Source organism: Strix aluco, chromosome 7 (genome assembly GCF_031877795.1).
Source record: "Strix aluco isolate bStrAlu1 chromosome 7, bStrAlu1.hap1, whole genome shotgun sequence".
In the NCBI taxonomy this organism is placed as follows: domain Eukaryota; kingdom Metazoa; phylum Chordata; class Aves; order Strigiformes; family Strigidae; genus Strix; species Strix aluco.
This window is the reverse complement of record NC_133937.1, coordinates 40,358,822-40,378,231: the sequence shown is the minus strand read 5'-3', so window position 1 is coordinate 40,378,231 and position 19,410 is coordinate 40,358,822. Positions and strand designations below refer to the sequence as shown.

General features: G+C 44.1%; 1 protein-coding gene across 1 annotated transcript; it reads left to right on the top strand.

Annotated features, from left to right (window-relative positions):
* Window positions 1-6,333: 6,333 nt before the first annotated feature.
* On the top strand, window positions 6,334-18,614 carry C7H10orf143 (chromosome 7 C10orf143 homolog). The gene is made up of 4 exons (XM_074831551.1): window positions 6,334-6,523; window positions 11,285-11,425; window positions 11,551-11,616; window positions 13,754-18,614. The coding sequence occupies exons 1-4, from the start codon at window positions 6,443-6,445 to the stop codon at window positions 13,781-13,783; spliced, it is 318 nt and encodes a 105-aa protein (XP_074687652.1). The 5' UTR covers window positions 6,334-6,442; the 3' UTR covers window positions 13,784-18,614.
* Window positions 18,615-19,410: the final 796 nt, after the last annotated feature.

Below are 19,410 nucleotides of genomic sequence, written 5' to 3'. Positions count from 1 at the left end.
CGTAACTTCTGGAAATAAATGTCTTCCTCTGTAGCCTGTGTCAACCACAGCTATGCCACATAATTTAAAACCTCATTGTTTAATAAGGTTCACAAGACCTTTTCAAGGTTCATTTGGAAGGTAAAAACAAGGATTGCTGTTAAAAATGTATAGGCCCATTGAGACGCAGGGGAACTAAATCTCCCTAACATTAGGCTATATTTCTGGGCATCCCATATGGAGTATTTGGCAGCACGGTCCCAGGGAAACCCGGGGCTTCAATGACTCCAGATTGAACAACAGGCAGCGGGCCAAATTAATCTGGCAAGCCTCCCATAGTGCCCAGTTGATCTACTGCTCACCTCAAGTTGCAAAGAACTCGATTGCAGAGGCGATATCCAACGCGGGCTGAAAGAAAACCTGAAGACACAGCACGCCGCAGCGGCGTGGCCGCTCACTCCCCAGTGCCACTCCTGTTTTCCGCCCTGCCCGAATACCTCAGTTTGCAAAAGAATTGTGTCTTGGCTTTACATTTGCTAATTACCGTATTGTAGTGCCCTGCTGAGGTACTGAAATGTATATTCCTTACAGACACAGGTTTTATTCTGTTATATTCAAGCTGGGAATGCCCCGTAAAATATAGATGTGTGTTAACATAATTCTTGTTCTAGCCAGTCCCTGAACTCACAGCTATATGTGTGGCAAAAAATTACTGGTGTTTAATATTGTTTTCCTGAGCTGTGCTCAGACAAAGACATAACAGTAGAGAGACTGAAGAAATTAAAGTAGCTGGAAGTTGCTAAGTATTCAGGATATGTATAAGCTATGGTTTGATACAGAAATAGTATTTATTACAGTGTAAAATTAAAACTAATACCTTTAGAATATGCCTAAGCAACACCTTTTCTTATTTTATCTGGTTACATCCTTCCTTTATTCTGATATATCATCAGCTATACTTTTGGGAATTCAGTCTTTGCTACAAAAGACTTCTTCTTATGCAGTAATTTGGCGTCTTATTTATATGAAGTGATTAAGAACAGCATGTTTTTGTTGATTCTTGCAAAAACAGCTTCTTGGGTGTCTGAACTGGTGAGATTTACTAGACTGTACAAACTAAGATTGATCCTAGGAAAAAAAAAGTAAAGGAAATGGTTGTGTTCAAAGAAAAATTAAAATTTATATTAAAACAGATTACTTGATAAAATTATTTTATTTTTGAGTATTGGGTTTTTTTTTCCCCTAGGGGCCTTGACTGTGACTGCTGATGATATGATGAACACTCTTCAAAAAATCATTGTAAATCAAGGCAGAATTGTTTGCCATGTAGCAAGAGCTATCCAGGGGTGACAACCTGCTCTCCCCGCAGCAAAGAGGAGATTCAGTGCAACCACATGCTCACACCACTCTTGCTGGTTCACAGAAAGACTCTGTATTGTCCCCTTTTATTATTCTAGGGGGTTCGGAGAGCCTTGGACATGAAGAGGAAAAAAGCTTGAATGTGAGAAGAATGTGTGATATGAGTATAAAGGGTGCAAATAACAGATTCCGAAGATGAGCATAGAAAACCCACAATAAGTAGAGAAGAGGAGCCAGGAAGAGGGCACTGGCAATGGTAAGAATGCATAATAGATCTGAAAAAACCCCTTTGTGGTAAGCAAACGTGGTCCGGCATAATATTTTGACTTTTGGATGCAAGACACAAGATAAAGTGAAAACCACTTTGGTCTAGAAGAATGTATAGGAGTGAGAGGTGAAGTGATTGTCTAGTATGAACACTGCAAAACAAAGAGCAAATATTCTGAAAAAAGACATGAACTCACTTTAAGACATGTCAGGTCTTAGTATAATAGCAGTGGGAAAAGGCTATGAGAGGTCACTAGTTTTCTTGATTAAATGTCAGTAGGAGTTGTATACACAGAATAAAACAAAATGAGGGGGACTTTAACAGGGACTCAAGTACAGCAAACATGGAAATACTGACATTTTCGTCTAGGAAAATGGTAAAATTAAGGTCCCAGTTGAAGACCTGAAGATATCAGTTAGCTTTGGACCAAGGTGTGACAAAGAACGAGCATGTCTGTAATTGCAGAGTTCCTACAGTCCTGAGTCTTTCTCTAACAGCACTCAACAAGCTGTGCAAAGGAACAGATTGGAAGGTCTGACAGGTTTGTGAGTGCTAAATCTATTTACTAAGGGTAAATATCAACACAAGAAAACAATTTTTCACTGTGAGGGTGGCAAAACTCTGGAGCAGGCTGGCCAGAGAGGCTGTGGAGTCTCCATCCTTGGAGATAAAACCCCACAGGACACAGTCCTGGGCAACCTGCTCTAGGCACCCTGCTTGAGCAGGATCTTGGGCTGGGCCACCTCAGGAGGTCTCTTCCAAATACAAATGACTCTGTGAAATTATTCTCCTTTTAAATTACCTGCTGTTCCACAAAATGATGGAGTTAACAGCAGAGAAGGCATGGAGAGACATTTAGCAAATGAGCTTAACTGAGGAAAGGGAAAAAACTGAGCAAATGGAGAGAAGAATGAAAAGACTTGTGAGTCCTCAGTTTCTCAGGATACAAGAACACCAAATCTAAGAATGGGATTTTGGGGTGGCGCGATGTAATTTCTCTGCAAGAAAAAGGGCAAACTACTTCAGATAAAACTCAGAAAAGTCTCAAGAAGTGAAGGTCTCTGAATTTAGCAAGTTGCAAATATAGTTGAGTCTGTGGATGGCAACAAGCTATTTCTGACAACCAAAGCACCTCTCCATCTTTTTGCTGGAGGGTTGGGTTTTTTCAGTCAGATCTCGCCTGCAGAAGACAAGGTGCATCCCTAACTGAAAACATAAGACATTTGAAGGTGTCTTCATGTAAAGAGCAGCATGCCTTTTGTTTCTAGCCTCTTAGTTCCCAAGATGCCTTGGAAAGGTTGGTAAATTATATCTCCTCTACCTTTGTTACCGAACTCTTAAAATCTGGTGATTGCAGCATTTGCATTTTTACTTCAGGCCATGCAGTCTTCAGAGCATAAGCAATTAATCACTCTACAAGATCACCCTTTTGGATCTGCACGACTATTCTTTGTGACTTACTGAACTGAGCTTTCATACTCCTTATCATAGCCTTTACCAAGCTCAGCTTTTTCTTCCTCAGAAAAATATCCATGGAGGGAGAGAATGGATCTTCGTTCTGCTCACACAGGTAACACTGAACTCCGCAGTTTTTACGGCAGATGAGACTTTTCTAACGCACTTGCCATTTGCAAGGCTTGCACCTGCAGAAAAGGATCCCCTGCTGTATGCTGACACATTTAGATGGATGTGTCACAAAATATGTGTTTTTTACAGGGCATCCTATTGTTCTAAACATGTGAATATAAACGGGAGGCCAGTCCACAATGCTAGCTGTACTGGCAAGACACATAAATAAGCTCTGGAGGTGGAACTGGAAGGTGGCTTTGAAATAATTAAATAAATCTGATTTGATGTGAATGGATTTGGGTTTGGTTCAAACTCTGAAATGGCTTATGCTTCAGATGTTCTGCAAAGTGGATTACCCAGATTTAGGGTTATTTTTCTATCAGGCATGTCAAATGCTAAATTAAAAAAAAAATTTTAAATCTGTGGATTATTTTTTGGTGATACGCCCTCAGGCTCAAAGAATGTGACAGAGCATATACTGTAAGTACAGCTGGATCCCCAGTGAAGAATAAGCTCCAGAAGGAATGAATGCCAGGGATAGCGTGACAATACGGGTTTTCTCCTGCAAAGCAGCTCAATTTAGCAGAGCAGAAAAGCCAAGCAGTAAATCACACCCCCCTGACTGAGGATATCGTCCCGCGCTGGCCTCACGACCCAGCAAAAGTGAAATGAAGGACTCTGGTTTTATCTGCAGCACATAACACCAGGAGCAACAAGCACGGTGAATTCTGCTCAGTCCCACCTCCGCCCTTCCATTTTGTTTTCCCCCCTTTTGGCAGGAGATGGAGGGTGCAGAAGACACCTTCGCTTCATTAAAGGAGGGAGCCATCCTCTAGAAAAGAGTCTTCTGCTGATCGTTTTCAAATTAATCAGAAACGAGTATCTGGACCGCTGTGCAGTTTGTGCGGACTGCTCTCGGGTTTTGACCTTCTGCTGTGGTGGGTGGGAATTTTCAGGTGATCCTTGGAAGCTTCCAAACGATTCTGTTTGACAATTGGATATTTCTGTATTAAAACTCAGGTACTTTCCTGGGACTTAATCTGAAATAATGATGGGCAGCTCCAGCAGGAGGGGTGACTTGTACCAGGCAGGAACAGGGCAACATGTGGCTGTCACAACCCGGACTGGAAGCCCAGAGAGTCAGGGTTCTGTGATCCCCTCGGGTTAAATCAAGGTGAAACGACACCAAACGACCCGTTAAAATGTTCTACTTGCAGTAGAGAACAATTTAAACTTGGAAAAGGATAATAAGCAATGTGGTCTCTTAGAAATCTGTAAGAAAGAAAAGAAAGGAAAGAAAAAGGAAGGAGAGAAAGAGTTAAGGAAATGGGGATCAGCACCCCTGGATCCAGCCTTGTCTCAGGTCCAGTAATCCTGGGTGGTGGGTGCACACCCGCAAAGCTTCTGTCCCCTTTTAAATTCATCGTATCTGCTGATTTGCATACTAGACGAGGAGGGGCAGGGATTCCAGAAACTGATTTCCATGAGACGAGGAAGAAGGTGGAGCGGGGGTTCCAGTTGAGTCGGTCGTTGCCCAGCTTTGGTTTTTCCTCTGTTCCCAGAGATCTTATCAGTCATCCCAGAAGCTCACCTCTTATCAGGTCTTAGTACCACTTCAATGGCGAAGGCCCATTAGTCATTAGCAAGTCATTAGCAGGGCAAGCCTGGTGTCTGGCTTGCACAATGGGGTTTCGCTCAGTCCATGTCTGCCCCTCTGAGGTTCATCTAAGGAGTTTGTCAGTGCGACTGCAAGGGGGTGGGGGGTGCAGCCTTCCATACACTCCCGCTTCCTTGGGGGACATCCCTTAGACTAATCCCAAAGCCACAGCTTGTCCTTGAGGTTTTCTGTGTCGATGAATGTTTGAGACATTGCTCCCTTCAGCTCCTTATAGCGGCCCGAGGCCACCAGGCTGGTGCAGGTCCCTGGAACGGTCAGTCCCTCACCTGTGGTTAGGTCCCCAAATCTAAAAGCCATAATCGTTATTCTCAGCACTGCTGAAACACTCGCGAAAACAGAGATCTTCAGTGCACCATCACACAGCATTTAAACGTTTCTTTTGGAGAAGGACAACTGCTGCCAAAAAAAAGTAGGAGCTACACTAAGGTGTTCTCATCAATTCTGTGTTCAGTCCCGAGTGCGTCACACCTGGGAAGCAAACTCCTTACTCCCCAGCTTTCGTAATGCACACGATGCTGGGCACGTGTAGTTTCCTAGTAGTAATTTCCACGTGGCCTCTGATCTTTCCTGGGACTCTAAAGGAGGTTTAGTTCTTTGGGAAAGATTTAATTACAAAATAAGCTCAAATCGCTGATGGCAACAGCCGTGGTCAACGGATGAACTCTGACCGCTGTTAACAGAAAGGTTACTGACACACTTCACAGACAAAAACCAGTTTAGGTGGTGTTTTTTCTGACCTTGCTGTAGGCGGCACAGAGACAGAGCAAGCTTTTTTCCTCTTCCCTAGGAAATATCTTTTTTTTTTTTTCCCATCCACTGTGCCAACTTTAAAGCTATTTCCAGCCCCCACACACGTGCAGCCTCCGTCATCCCTTTATGTGGGTTTTGTTCTTTGATGTTCTGGCCTACCTGCAGCCTGCAGGCACGGAAATTAGACCGTAAATTACATGAAGTCGCAGACGCAAAGGTCGCGGATAATATTTTCTTGTTGTCTCTAATGCCACCAAAACCCGAAGAAATTAAAAGTGAAAATTAAAGCCTGTCCTGCATCCAACCCAGTTCCTGCTTAGCGCAGGATTTAGAGTAAGGTCACCGGCTATTTGAAGACCACTTGAAATTGCTGCCCAGCTTTTAAACCTTTTCCTACCGATTTAAGGAACACTCGGAATGTTCATAAAACGCAAATTCGTGAAACTATCACTGCGGGTGACGTCAGGTCGCCCCTCCCCTCCGCAGCTCTGCTCACGTCAGACGCGCGCAGGCTGACGGCGCAAACCTTCGGCGCGGACCCCGCTCCGCGGAACCTCGCTGCCCCCCTCCTAACCGCCCGCGCAAATAAACGCGGAGCAGCCGCCTTAAAACTTGCGCGGCGCCGGTCCGCAAGGCCCCGATGTCCCCCCGCCGGCCTCCCACAGCGCGGCGGAGGGGCGGCGGCCTCCCGCCCCGGCCCCGCCCCGCGCGGGGCTGGCAGGCGGCGGAGCCCGGCCGGGCCGCGGGCGCAGCGCGGGGTGCGGAAGCAGCGCGGAAGGAGGGAGAAGGAGGAGGAGGAAGAAGAAGAAAAAAGGGTGGGGGGGTGTCGCCCCGCCATCATGGCCGCGGTGCCGCTGCCCGCGCGGGGGCGGCGCGGGGCGCTGCGCGCGCACGAGCCGGAGCCGGGGGAGCCGGAGCGCGTGAGTTCCGCCCGCGCGCGGGGGGCGGGAAAGCGGCGGGAAATGGCGGCTCGGCGCTTCCCTCGGGGGGGGGGGTGGCGCTGGCGCTGAGGAGGGCTCTGAGGCGGACGGTGGCCTCGCGGCTGTGAGGGGGCCGGGGGCGGCCCGGCGGCCGGTGCCCTCTGGCGGCGCCGCGGCGGTGGTGCCGCCGGGGCGGGCGGGAGCGGCCGGCGGGAGGTGGCGGTGGCCCTTGGCCTCCCCAGCCCCTTGTTACCGGGGCTGCGTGCGGGTCGCGGGGGGACCGGTACCGCTGGCCGGAGCTGGTGCTACGTGCCATCGAGGTTTTGGTCTGCCTGGAGACAGGGGGTCTGCGCGTACGCTCACATAATTTTAAGTAGAATTTCACCAAACAAGCTTTTTTTTTTTCTTTTTTCCCGGTTGATAACCTCTTTACCCTCTCTGGAGCACAGGTCTGATGGGGAGCGGCTGAGGGAACTGGGGGGGTTTAGTCTGGAGAAGAGGAGGCTGAGGGGAGACCTCATGGCCCTCTACAGCTACCTGACAGGAGGGTGCAGAGAGGGGGGATGAGTCTCTTGACCCAAGGAACCAGCGCCAGGCCAAGAGGGAATGGCCTCAAGCTGCGCCAGGGCAGGGTCAGACTGGCTCTTAGGAAGTATTTCTTTCCAGCTGGGGTTGTTGGGCGTTGGAATGGGCTGCCCAGGGCAGGGGGGGAGTCCCCATCCCTGGAGGGGTTGAAGAGTCGGGTTGACCCAGCACTGAGGGATCTGGTGGAGTTGAGAACGGTCAGTGTGAGGTTCATGGTTGGACTGGAGGAGCTTCAAGGGCTTTTCCAACCGAGATGATTCTGTGATACCATGTGGCATTATTAATGCTATCTATTTCCTGCTCTCCCAGCTCCAGGATGTGCCTCACAGTGTGTTTAGCATTCATACGCTGGGCTTCTGTAATACTTCTCCATTCCAGCTAAGCTCGAGTGTGTGTATGTCTCTAACCAGATTCATCCTGACAAGGTGTCTCTCATCCACCACCTTGTACAGCTCGTTCATCCTGAGAAGTGCCCAGCTGTTAACTTTGCAAAACCGCAAAAAGTAAATACAGTTAAACTCCATTTAACTTTGCAAAAGTTAACGGGAGTTCCAGGAAAAACTTATCCTTGTTTTCATGCTCTCCCCCACTGTTACTTGATCATCCCTGTTTGTGTGTGACATGACTAAAAACTGGTGTAGTCGGGGCTAACCTCATTTATCAGAGAAACGCCATGTGCGGAGAAGAGAAGCATCTGTCCAGTGAGCTTTGTGATGGTGACTGACAAGGTTATATATTAAAAAAAAAAATTTCTTCCTCCTGTTTTTGAGGTTAGAGAGGCCAGTAGTAGCTTTCTTCTAGTCCATGAATTGCAGCTTGTCCACTAACGAAGGCATTAATGAGCCAGTTGTCTGAAGACCAGATAAAATTCTTCTGAAACTTCTGTGACATAGAGCAACTCGGAGTTGCTGTCGCTACCTCTGTAGGCAGCAGAATACATAAGTCAAGCTCTGCAAGGTGGTTTTAAAAGAGAACTTTTCTTATTCCAGTTCAGGATATTTTCTGTGTAGACAAGACATCAGAGGTTGTTTTTTTTCTATAACAGCGGTTACGGTCCAGATGACAACTGAGTCACCATGGCTTGATGTGTTTAAGCGGCCAGTGGAGGTGCTGCAGTGACATGCTCTCACGGCCCGAGGTGAAACACCTACGCTTAACCTTTCCGAGTGCTGAGGGGATGGATGCGAGGGGATGGATGCGTGCTAATCGAACTGTCCCCTCCGCCTTCTGGTACCTGCTCACTGTGGTGCAGGGATTTCTTAGCTAAATCACTGACAGCTATTTCTGATTTTAGCTAACGGCGTGAACGCGAGTGGCACTGCAGACGAGGTGCTTTGCTTTGTCACTGTACAGAGCTTTGCATGTTTTAGGTCTAATACCAGAACGTTTGTCGCTCTTCTCCTTGGGATTCTGTCCTGGTTGGTTTTAAGCCGTTGCCGAGTCGTTAGGAACACTGTGGCCGGCCTTTGCAGAGATGTTACCGCTGTGTCAGCCACTCAGGGAGGGGACCCAGAACTCGGCCCTACTAACCGAAGCAAGCAGGGCCAGACTGATCCCTGGGTCTGGGGAGAACAACTAGTTTGAAGTCTTAATCATCCCCTTATTTGTTGCTGCTGTCATGCAGCATCCTGTGCTAGTGGGTGTTGTAACTGGGGAAGATTTTGGGCTCTCCCTCAGCTCCTACTGTATGTTATATATATGAACATAGGATTTCCTTCTGCCTTTTGTACCTTGGTGTGGTTATCTGTGTGTATTTCAGAAACTTGCTTTAGGATGGAGCTTACTGATTTCGTACTGGTTTTAAGGATTTCGAGGCCGGTAAAGTATAACAGATTTTTCAAGGCTACTCACATGGCGTGTTCTGGTTTGGACTGGACTGCAAGCAGAGTTTCCCAGAACAGGGACCTGCAGGGACCTCACCTTCCTTCTGCTCCCCCAAACTGAGCCACCTGCATTCCTGGCAACAGGGAGCTGGGCCCTAATAAAACGGGGAGCATCTACACACTGCCATCCTCATAAAGCTACCCAGGGGAACTAAACGAAGTAAAGCTGGGCTGGATGGAGACCTGCATTATACCTGTAGGATGGCTGGTGATGAGACACAAACCAGAAGCAAGCCTGGCTTTAAAAATGTGGTAAACAAAACAGGAATTGCATGTGATGAATGTATTAAATTTATAGGGCATCTTTCAGATCTTAAACCTAAATTATAAAAAAAAAAGTGGTAGTCTTTCTTAAAATATTTTCCGTTGCATTTAGGTTTGTTATTTCGATGTAGGTAGTTTTTGCACCAGTTTAGTTCCTCTGTTTATGAAAAGCAGCATCTGTGAGGCCTTTATCCTTTCAGCATCAGTGAATATGTGCAGGTCTTTTCCAGCTGGAAGGTCCTGGAAAAAAAGCTACAGAGTATCTTCTCAGCAGAGAGACCTGTCTCCTACCTGTTGTAGGACAGTATATGATTTGCTGTTGCTTGTCTTAAACTGCATTTCCAAGCTGGAGGTAGCATGTTCATTCCCCAAAAAAGTAGTCATTTTGGTGAAATCCTTGCTTGCCTTTTGAATAGCGAGCTCGTCGGTTTAATCACAGGCTCTTTGAATCCTGCACTAGGTCTATTCTGCGCGCAGGCAGGATGGATTGATTGTTTCTTTCCTAAGAGAGAGAATTCCAGGGAGTGAAGTCTTCCCTGAAGCCAGCCTCTGCTAGAAACTTCCACAAATTGCCTTGGCATTGGTAGGATACATTTGTCCCCCATCTACTCTGTATGCTGAATTCCTGTCCCCGATGCTACGTATCTTAACCCCCCCAAACAACAATACCTTGAATTTATTTTTAATAAGCCAGATTCCTTCTGATGTGTGGCAGTAAGTCATTTTTTCCTTTTCTCCTTCATCTCGCACGTTACGCTGCCGTACCACTACACGGCACCTTTTAATAAAGGACGAGTTCTTCAGCAACAAAGGGAAGAGAATGTTTTCCCAGTGGAAGGCGGTCTGTCTTGAGAGGACCTTCTCAGACTTTTTGTTATTCTATTATTCACTTTCTTAGTACAATACATATTTCACTTTTTGATTTACTTCCCATCCAAAATATCCTGTATTCCTTGATAGTGTTCTCGTTTCAACTGTGTTCCGCTGAGGTTCCTGTTGTATTGATCCATTTTATTTTTGCATAGCGTATTCAAATTTTAAATCTAGTTTCTGTGCTTCAGTAGTCTTAGTTCTGTGGCAACACATCTTCTGCCTGTGAAATCAGATGCTTGTGAAAGAGATCGAGTACCGTTATTCCTTAAACAAAGTTTGTTCAGAAAGGCATCAGAAAAAAATTTCAAAAGCATGTGTATCTCCTTGGAATTCAGAGTCAGACCCTGAAACGTCTGCGTCAGTTTTGAAATTTCCCATTTCTCTGTTAATTTGCTGTTACAGTTTCAAGGAGCCCCTGGGATTTAGGTAGTCCTTCCGTTGCCTGGGATAGCAGTCACAGGCCAAGGATATTCTTCTTAAAGTTTCCAGTCGGTGTCTTCCCCAGACTCACATCTTACCCTCACCAGTTCCTGAGGTGGCTCTCGCAGAGCGGCACAGCAGGATTTCTGGGGACTGCTGAGCACTGTGAGAGCCAGGCCTGGTTAGGCCAGCCCTGCCTCTGGAGGTGGAAGAACAAGCACAGCTCGGGTTAGAGCTTCAAGAGCATGAAAGTGATTATATAGCAATGGAAAGCTGTAAAAAGGTAGCAGTGTTCAGAAGAGGATACAAATGTCTTTCCAAAATATGTCTTCGTAGCTGCCTGACTTGGCTTCAGGGTTTTCTTTCCGTTTCCTTGATTTAATTGGTCATTTCACACAACTTCCCATGATCTGCTCCTTTGATAAACACCATCCTAAATTAAGCATGAACGGAGGGTGAGGTATGCTCTTTTTCCAGTGGCATTTTATCCCCAGTTTATGAAACTGAGGCACAGAGACATGTAGCAGGTTTCCCTGCTCATCCAGCGTGAGGTACGGTGTTAAATACAACCTTTAGGTGTGCTGGCCTAGTGCCTGGTAGTCCACGTTTTACTGACTTACTGTTCTTCCAAACGGATGCGACATCCCTATCAGTCATAAACAATAAAATCCTGAAAACTTGTATTCAATGGCCTATGCTTGTGAAGATGTCTAAATGTTGCTTTTCATTCTTCCAGAAGCGAGCGTGCAAGCCGTCAGAAACCATTCCAAATGAGACTGATGCTTGCCTCGTTGATTGTGCCATGGAGCTGGATTCTAAACAGAAAATCTCCCCTGACTACGGTCCTTGGCCTCCAAAAACAAAGCAAAATGCCATGGTACGTTTACATTGTCAACATCTATTTTTTAGAACACATTCAGAATAAATTTTATAATAAAACTGCAAATAATTGCTCCCTTTGTTTTTTTTCCTGATGGTTTTGTGTATGTTTTTGTTCATTAGATTTTTGAAAACCATGGAAGCAGAGGTGCTGCCCAGCCTTGCCCAAGATGTATTGCTGGAGAATCTGTAAGTATATTAACCTTCTTTCTGTGACATAAAAGATAGACCTGTTCTTAAGTATTAGATCCATAAAACATAAAGTTAATAAAAACCGCAATTACATTTCTCAGGAATAAAGCATGTAAATAAAAGAAGGCAGATTGATTTAGCGTTTCGGAGGTACACCAGCAGAGCACAAACTAATATGTTTCCAGCAGCAGTTGGAAAATATGGAGATGGCAAACACATTTTTCAAATTCACTCTAAAAAGCAGAGTTTAGGAAGTAACTGAAGCAAACAGTAACATACAACTTCCTCTACCCCATTTTTATATCTTCCTTGATTTACTGGATTGTAATAAAATATTCAGGAATCCCATTCTATCTCCTAGTTTTACCTCTTAATTGGATACTTCCTTTCCAACAACTAGACATAGCCTAAAAATATTAGACTGTAGACACACCAGAGCTGGTTTTAATCGAGCTAGCTAAAGAACCAGCAGCAATCAGAGCTTGGTACAGACAACCTGACTTTTCTGAAAAACCGTGCAAGCATTTGGACAGCTGAATGGCGCTGACTTCTGAGCCAATTCAGATTGGCTCCTCTTGGCACTCCAAAGCAAGCTGTTTAAAACCTGTATTTTCTTTTTACTTATGTAGGCTGCAGTCACAGCTCTGACTTGGCACTGTGTCATATGTTGTAATGCTGCAGCAGTAGTGCTAGAATCTCCCTCTAACAGATGACTGTGACCTTAACTACTCTTTAGCCCTGAATAGAAAGCCAACCCCCTCAAGAGATAGTGGCTGATAACAGTGAAAGAGGTTACAGCATTCCTACAGTTATGTTTTTCATGCAGATTGTCTAACCACAGTTTAGGAAGTTTCTTAAATACCTGGGAGCTACTCTTGACTTTTGTTTGCATCCTCTGTATCCTTCTGAGCCATCACACAGGATTCCTTACAGAGCCCAAAATGAGGAGAGGTGTGGGGGAATGCCATGCATTTCTTCAGAAACGCTGAACGTTTGTAGCAAAATCTGTGATTTGATGGAATTAATGGCAAAGTTTCCATTGAATGCTATGAGACAGGTTGCTGTCGTAAGTCAGGAGCTGTGACTGAAAAGACATTTACTGTGTTAACTTATTTCTGCTCATCTTTAAAAATAAAATCGAAACCAGATCCAGGGCTGACTTTAGGAATATTGAAACCAGTATGACCATGTATGTGTTTTACCAAATTTGAACCTTCCCCGTGTGTTACTGTCTTTGGGGGCATGGACAACATCTCAGGGACCACAACCCAAAAAAGAGAAGAACATTTTTGGATTAAAACCCAAATTAGCACATTAGGAAGTAAGTTTTGATGTATTCTAGAATTACAGTGACAACATTAGAGTCTGTAAAATTCTTCTGTATCAGTAACCACTTAATTTTGGAAAATTATGACTGAGTACAAATATCATCATTCCAAATCAGATTAGGCTGATTGTGTTTTTTAACTATGGTCTAGTAATGAACTTGAGATAAAATAGACATGTATTAAACCACAATTTGAGAAAAGAGTATTACTTTAGTTGCATTTTTTGTAAGCTTTCTTCAGACCAATGTGTTACTGACTAGGCAGGGACTTAGAAGAGGAAGAAGTGGTTAAGTAGAAAGAAACTTGGTAGGATTGTGGGGCGGGAAGAACATCATCATCATCCTTGAGATGTTTCTGTGTTACATGGTAACCAGATGTAATGCTTTTTGTGTTCTAAAAGTGTGACTGTGGATACATTCTTTAAACAAATACAATGTGATAGAAACACATGCAGACTTAAGTTTAAAACTAGTTTGGAAGTAAGTTTCTGTTCTGTCCTCAAAATCTTTAAACATGTAATGGTGGAATAGAATAAGGTATACAAGTATGATGCTAAAATTGCCTGTATTCTCTATATTTTAATTTCAATTTGACTCAGTTATGCGCCTTACACGGAACAGTCCCTTTACTGTCCAGATTTTTTAGTTGTACACTAGTCCTTCAAGGAAAAAAAAGGGAACATTTGTGATGCAGTTAGTGGAACTGTCAGTTTCTTTTAAAATAAAGTTTGAAAACGTATCCTGAGGAAAAAAACCTACAGTTCTTGATGAGATAATTTTTAGTGACATGAAATTTTGTTGTTTCAGGGACACTTCAGTCATATCCTGGGCTTCTAGAAGTAGAGAGACAGCAGTGCAGCAGCACTGAATTTGAATTCTAAAGATGCACCCTGTGCAGCTGGATGTCTGCACCCACGGCGTGGATTTGTGTGTGGTGTTCAGCAGTGCTCTAGGTGTTACTCTCTCAGTGGACAAGTATGGATATCATTGTTTTTACACTTGAAAAAATGCTTCTGCTTTTAAGGTAGCTCAGTATGTGTTCAAAAAAACCAAAAAAAAAGGTTGATTTAATGTTTTAGACTAGTTAAGTTGATCTGGCTTTTGGCCCAGCCTTTACATGGGGCTGGGCCAAAGGTTGTGTTGATACAAGAGATTTTCCTGTCTCTCTTGGGCACTTTCTCTGATACTCTTGGAAAATTGTCCTTGCATTTTCATGGGTACGGGGCCTGCAGTTTGAGCTCAGCCCTATGCATGCAGGCAGGAATGAGGGGACAGAGCTTTCTTCATTTTCAGATGGCTCTTCCGATGGCTCTTTTGCAACCTAGGTGATTCTGTGATTCAGCTTTGCAGCTGTGAAGGCCAGTAAAAATCCTTTTGAAACTTATGTTTAAATCCAAGATACGCATCCAGTTCAGGTATCTTACACACTATACTTCTAGTTTATTTATAAAAAGCAGAGTTTGTGAATGTGGCAGGTAAATATCTAATAGAAAAAGGAATATTATTTGAACAACCCTCTATAAAGTGAAGGTGAATAGTAATTCCGCTCTGTGGAGTCCTCACAAAGTTGTTCTGACACCCCCTGTCTTTCCAGTTATTGTGATATTAGAACAAATCTGTTTAAAAAGTCTTGAACTTGTCATCCAACATAATTTTATTGGCATGTGTCACAAATAATTTCGTCTACGTTTTGCCAGTGTATAGGACTGTACAATTTTTAAATACATTCAGATTTTCAGACTGTCAGGCAGCCGCGTTGTGCTGTTTGGCTGTGACGCTTCGGTGGCTGCTCTGGTTTAGGCAGAAGGGTCCTGAGCGCTCAGAGCTGCCTGGCAGCGTGTGTGCTACCCTCGGCCCTGGAGGGAAATTGCTGTGACCTGCCCAAGTTCACAAAGCAGGTGATCCCCACCCTCGGGAGAACCGCTGAGCTATTGCTGTGCCCTGCTGCCGCTCCGCTTTCGGGCAGAATTCAACCCAAAACAGGTACAGCAGGAGTGACAGCATTTGGCCTCTCCTGGTCTGAGAGCAGCCAGTAGCCACTTAAAATTAAAACTGTAGCTCCAAAGCTGCGGAAATCTAGTGACAGGCTTTGAAAGGTTAGTTTCCCAGCGGGGTCTATCAGACTGCAAAATCCTTAGACTAAGATTTTTCAGAGTCCTAGAATGCTTCCTGCATTGTGTGTGGACTTGTAGCCAGCACTGAGTTGACTGTTACTAAGGAGATAATCTTCCTAAATATATGAATATCATATAAATACTGAATTAAATTAAATAATAGGTGAGGAAATAAGTGTGTAAAGCAGACCTGCACTCAATTGGCATACAGATTGGTTGGTTAGGAAAGAATAAGTTTCCTCCAATCCAATATAAGTTTTACTTGCATCGGGGAAAAAAAAAAAATTTTCACAGGAAAATTTTTCAGACACTTCAATTTTCTTCAATCACAAGAACAGTACAATCTGTTAAAAGATCAGGTCTTTGAGAAACACAGCGGTTTTAAAAATTGTCCCTGTTAACCTTGAAGATCTAAAATTCATCTTTAATCCTCCCACTCCCAGCACGGGTTGGTGCAAGCAATAGTGTCTACCCAAGCTCGAAAGGAACGTATCCCCACTTGAAACGACAGTAGGATGAGCAAAGTCCTCTGTACTGAGAGCAGAGTTTATCAACTAGTGCAAAATAACAATACAAAATGTTTCCAAAGATTGAAATGGTGTCTTTGTTATCAGGATAACCAGATCATATTTTGCAGACAGTTCATTTTCACCACATTTTCCAACCCTTGTTTTTTAAAAATCCTGGTAATAATTGAGGTCAAAAAAAAGATGGCTAAGCCTGTTCCTGTACTGTAAAAACTGAAATAGCTGCTTGAAGGTAAAAGGCCAAAAGATATCTGAAAGCTTAGTTACTGTGAAATGACTCAAAACCTGGGATGCTTCATCAAGTAATGATGAGTAGAACAGTGTATGGTCAAAATTTAGGGTACCCAAAGAGGAGGATATCGAAAGGAGACTTGGACTCCACGATGGAACAGTTTTTAGCTAGAATATATTAGAGCAAAGAAGTTTGCCATCATGTTTAACACAGGGGATACATCTGGATTATCAAACCAAAAGGCTGCTTTTCAAAAGACCTCCAGTCTTACCATGGTGAGAATTCACAGATACCTGTGTATGTATTTTTTCTCTTTGCTTTAAACTTGACTGTATTTTAATCTGGAGTGGAATATGGTAAAAACAAGAACCAACTGGTTTTCCTTACAGTCCTCGTAGCTTTTGTGCCACGTTCTTTTTAGTTCTTCTCCTTTTAGAGTAACCATTACTTCTTTTCTGTAAAATCTTACCGTACATAAATCACAGGACAGGTCATAGTTTGTGGGTGCATTACAGAGACTGATGAAGTCATACCACTGTTCGATTTTAATGTAATTTTTTTGTATCGGTCTTCCCATTGTTACTGTACACTGTGCAGGGCTTTTATTACACTGTCCACCCTGACTCTCGAGACTGTCCTTGGAGATTACTGCAGCTCTACAGCTGAACAAAACAGAACTTTCTCCTTTTTTTCACTCTCTTACCTGCAGTGTGAACGTGGGCCTGGTGTAGTTTCTTTACACTGTTAAGAATGCACTGCTGCAGCTTACACTGAGCCTAACTGCTTAGTAGTTACGTTACTCACACGTGCATTTTGACCACCTAAACGCTGTGCTCTAGAAACTAGAGTGAAGTGGTCACAGGGAGGGTTCTGGTTGGTTGGTTTTTAGATACAGCCTTTTGCATTCTGGAGGAACCCAGTAGACGATATGTCAGATCAATTCTATAATAATACTTAAATAAAACCCCCCTCGGTTCCCCTGTTCATCTGTTCTGAGAGTGAGCTCCAAAAAGGGGTGTAGAAATAGCTTAGCTAGTGGAAAGTTAACTCCCCTCACTTGCAGACTGTCCCAGTTGCCACTTTCATGTAGTTATACTGCTGTCGATAAAATATATTAGAATACAAAAGGAATGAAAACCCCTTGGCAGTTTGCTGCATCGTAACATAATTTGTAATGAGAGCGAGTATTAAAAAAAAGTTTTTGCTACAGAAACGCGGCGCCTTTCTCAGCAAAGATTTCTATGAAAGCCTGTCTGTATCTTTGTATTCCTTCAGAGCCGATAAGTGTTTTAATTTTTGCATCCCTAACATTTCAGTGTCCAGGATGATCATCCCTAATTATTTAAGTGCAAAAGCACCAGGCTGGGTCAAAGTTCACTACCTGGGATGCTCTAGTGATGAGGAGCAGGCAGACACACGGGAAGGGTCCAACAAACAGGACACGTGTTGGATGGAAAAATGACTTACAAATACAAACCCAGTATTTTATATCAGGTTTTGCTCTGGGCACCTGTTCTTGCCTCACAGCTGAGCCCTGAATATCAGATAGCACAGAAATTATGAAAATGTCTGTAGTTTCCAACAGTATTTTTTTTTCTTTGCTAATTTTGTTGATATAAAAAATGTATTGGCTATCAGGAGAATGTTAAGCTTGACTTTGTTCTTTTTATTAAGTGTTGGTATCTTCAATATTGAAGTAGTTCCTGTATGACTAGAATCCAAGTGTACTCACACTTAATTTGCACAGCATAAGGATACTCTTCTTAGTATTTGTCAGAAATAGCAGCTCCCTCCTTTTGGTTTTTCTTGAGCTGGTTTACAATATAAAAAAACCCAAAGAAGGAACCTTTGGGAGTTGCAGTTCAAGGCAGAAGGGCAGCGGCGCTGTACCTTTTTATTAAGAGTTCTACATTTCTCCTTGTTGTGGGAGGCTGTAAGCCCTAACACAAACTTGAACAGATTCCCACGTTTCTGGGAACGCTGCTGCTGCTAAATAAAGTATTCTGGATAGATGTACATTTCAGTTACATTTTGTGTAAAGTTTCCCAAAGCCGCTCCCTTTGTGAGCGGGAGGTTAGGCCCGAGCAGCCATGGCCTGGCGGGGCAGAGCTGCGCTGTCTCTGCTCCCCTGGCTCCTGGCAACCAGCTGCTGGTCCTGGTCGTCGTTCTCCTCCTCGTAAAGTGTGTTCAGCTCCTCAGAAACGGCAGCCGGGCCCCTCATTTTTTCACAGATGAGAATGCAGATGCTTCTGGATAAACTTTCAAGTCAAGCTCTGGGCTAGGAAGTGATTCCTTACTCTGTGCTTTCAAATGGGGCAAATTTATAAATCAGCCAGCGTGAAAACAGATTGTAGTTTAAGAGTTTAATACACTTGAAGGCTTGTAATAATGGTATTTTTAAAAATAAATGTCCTGCGTTTGTAATTTGTTTCAGGATTTGTCATAAAGTTACTGTGATAAATGCCATGCAGGTTGGGACAGGTGAATATTTCCTTAAAGCAGATTTGTGTCAAATCTGTGCTAGAACCACAAAATTATTTTTGTAAGACTCTTCTTCACCTTGTATAACTATGAAATTTTGTTTTATCGATAAAAATTATATACTCTTTATATTTCCTAATACTGTGGTTTGTATCAAAATAACCTGAGCGATGCTTTATTCACATGTATATAGTAAAAGAGGCACATGGTCTGTTTTTAATTCAGGTTAAAACGATGTAATTAATATTTTTACCTTTGTATTTTGTAAATCGTTACTTCCAAAAGCAGAAGCATTAAACACCACTTTGGCTACAGCGTGGAGTTGGCTGGTTTTGTTACTCTATTAATAATTGAATCGTGTCCTGCAGACTCTGAGGTATAAAGGGAAATAAAGGCGGTGGGGAGGTTGTAGTTTGTAAACTTCACCCAAGCAGCGTGGCCCATGCTGTGGTTTCCCCTCAGGGGCCGGGTGTATGATGACACCCAGAATCGATCTCTCGAAACAGAGTAATTCCTCTCCAGGTTTGGCTTAACAGAGAGTTAAACCTGAATGTTTTTCCAACTGCTCCCCCTCCACCCGCATCTCCAGATTTTGTTTTTCCTCACCTGGTTGCGGTGCCTGAGGCTCAGACCCGAGTTCCACTGGATTTCAGTAGAAATGGGGGTGTCTCGATGCCTTCACAAACCCTCGCTGCCCTCTCCTCGGCCTGGTGCTTTATTTCCGTTATCCTTTTGCTTCCCAGCAGCGTGGTTCTGCGGTGGATCCCGTGATCCTTCTGCTTCCCAGCAGCATGGTTTTGTGGTGGATCCCCGATGGTCGCCGCTGGCAGCGCAGCCTCGGCGCGCCTGAAGCTCTTTCTTTGGAGATGAGCCTGCCCTGGGACCAGTCACACCTCGGGTTCTCCCTCTGCGCCCAGGCCTGCTCCTTTCGACACCTGCAGCTGACTAACTTTAGTCTAGCCTAAACCCTCCAGGCAACGTATGGCATGGGTGTTCCCATCCCAAAAGAGCACCGTGGCCTAGCGGTCCCCGGGCCGTTCGTTGACAGCTTTGTCAGCAGCCCAGGGATGGCCTGTTAAACCATGTACAGGCCACACGCTGCCCTTTAAA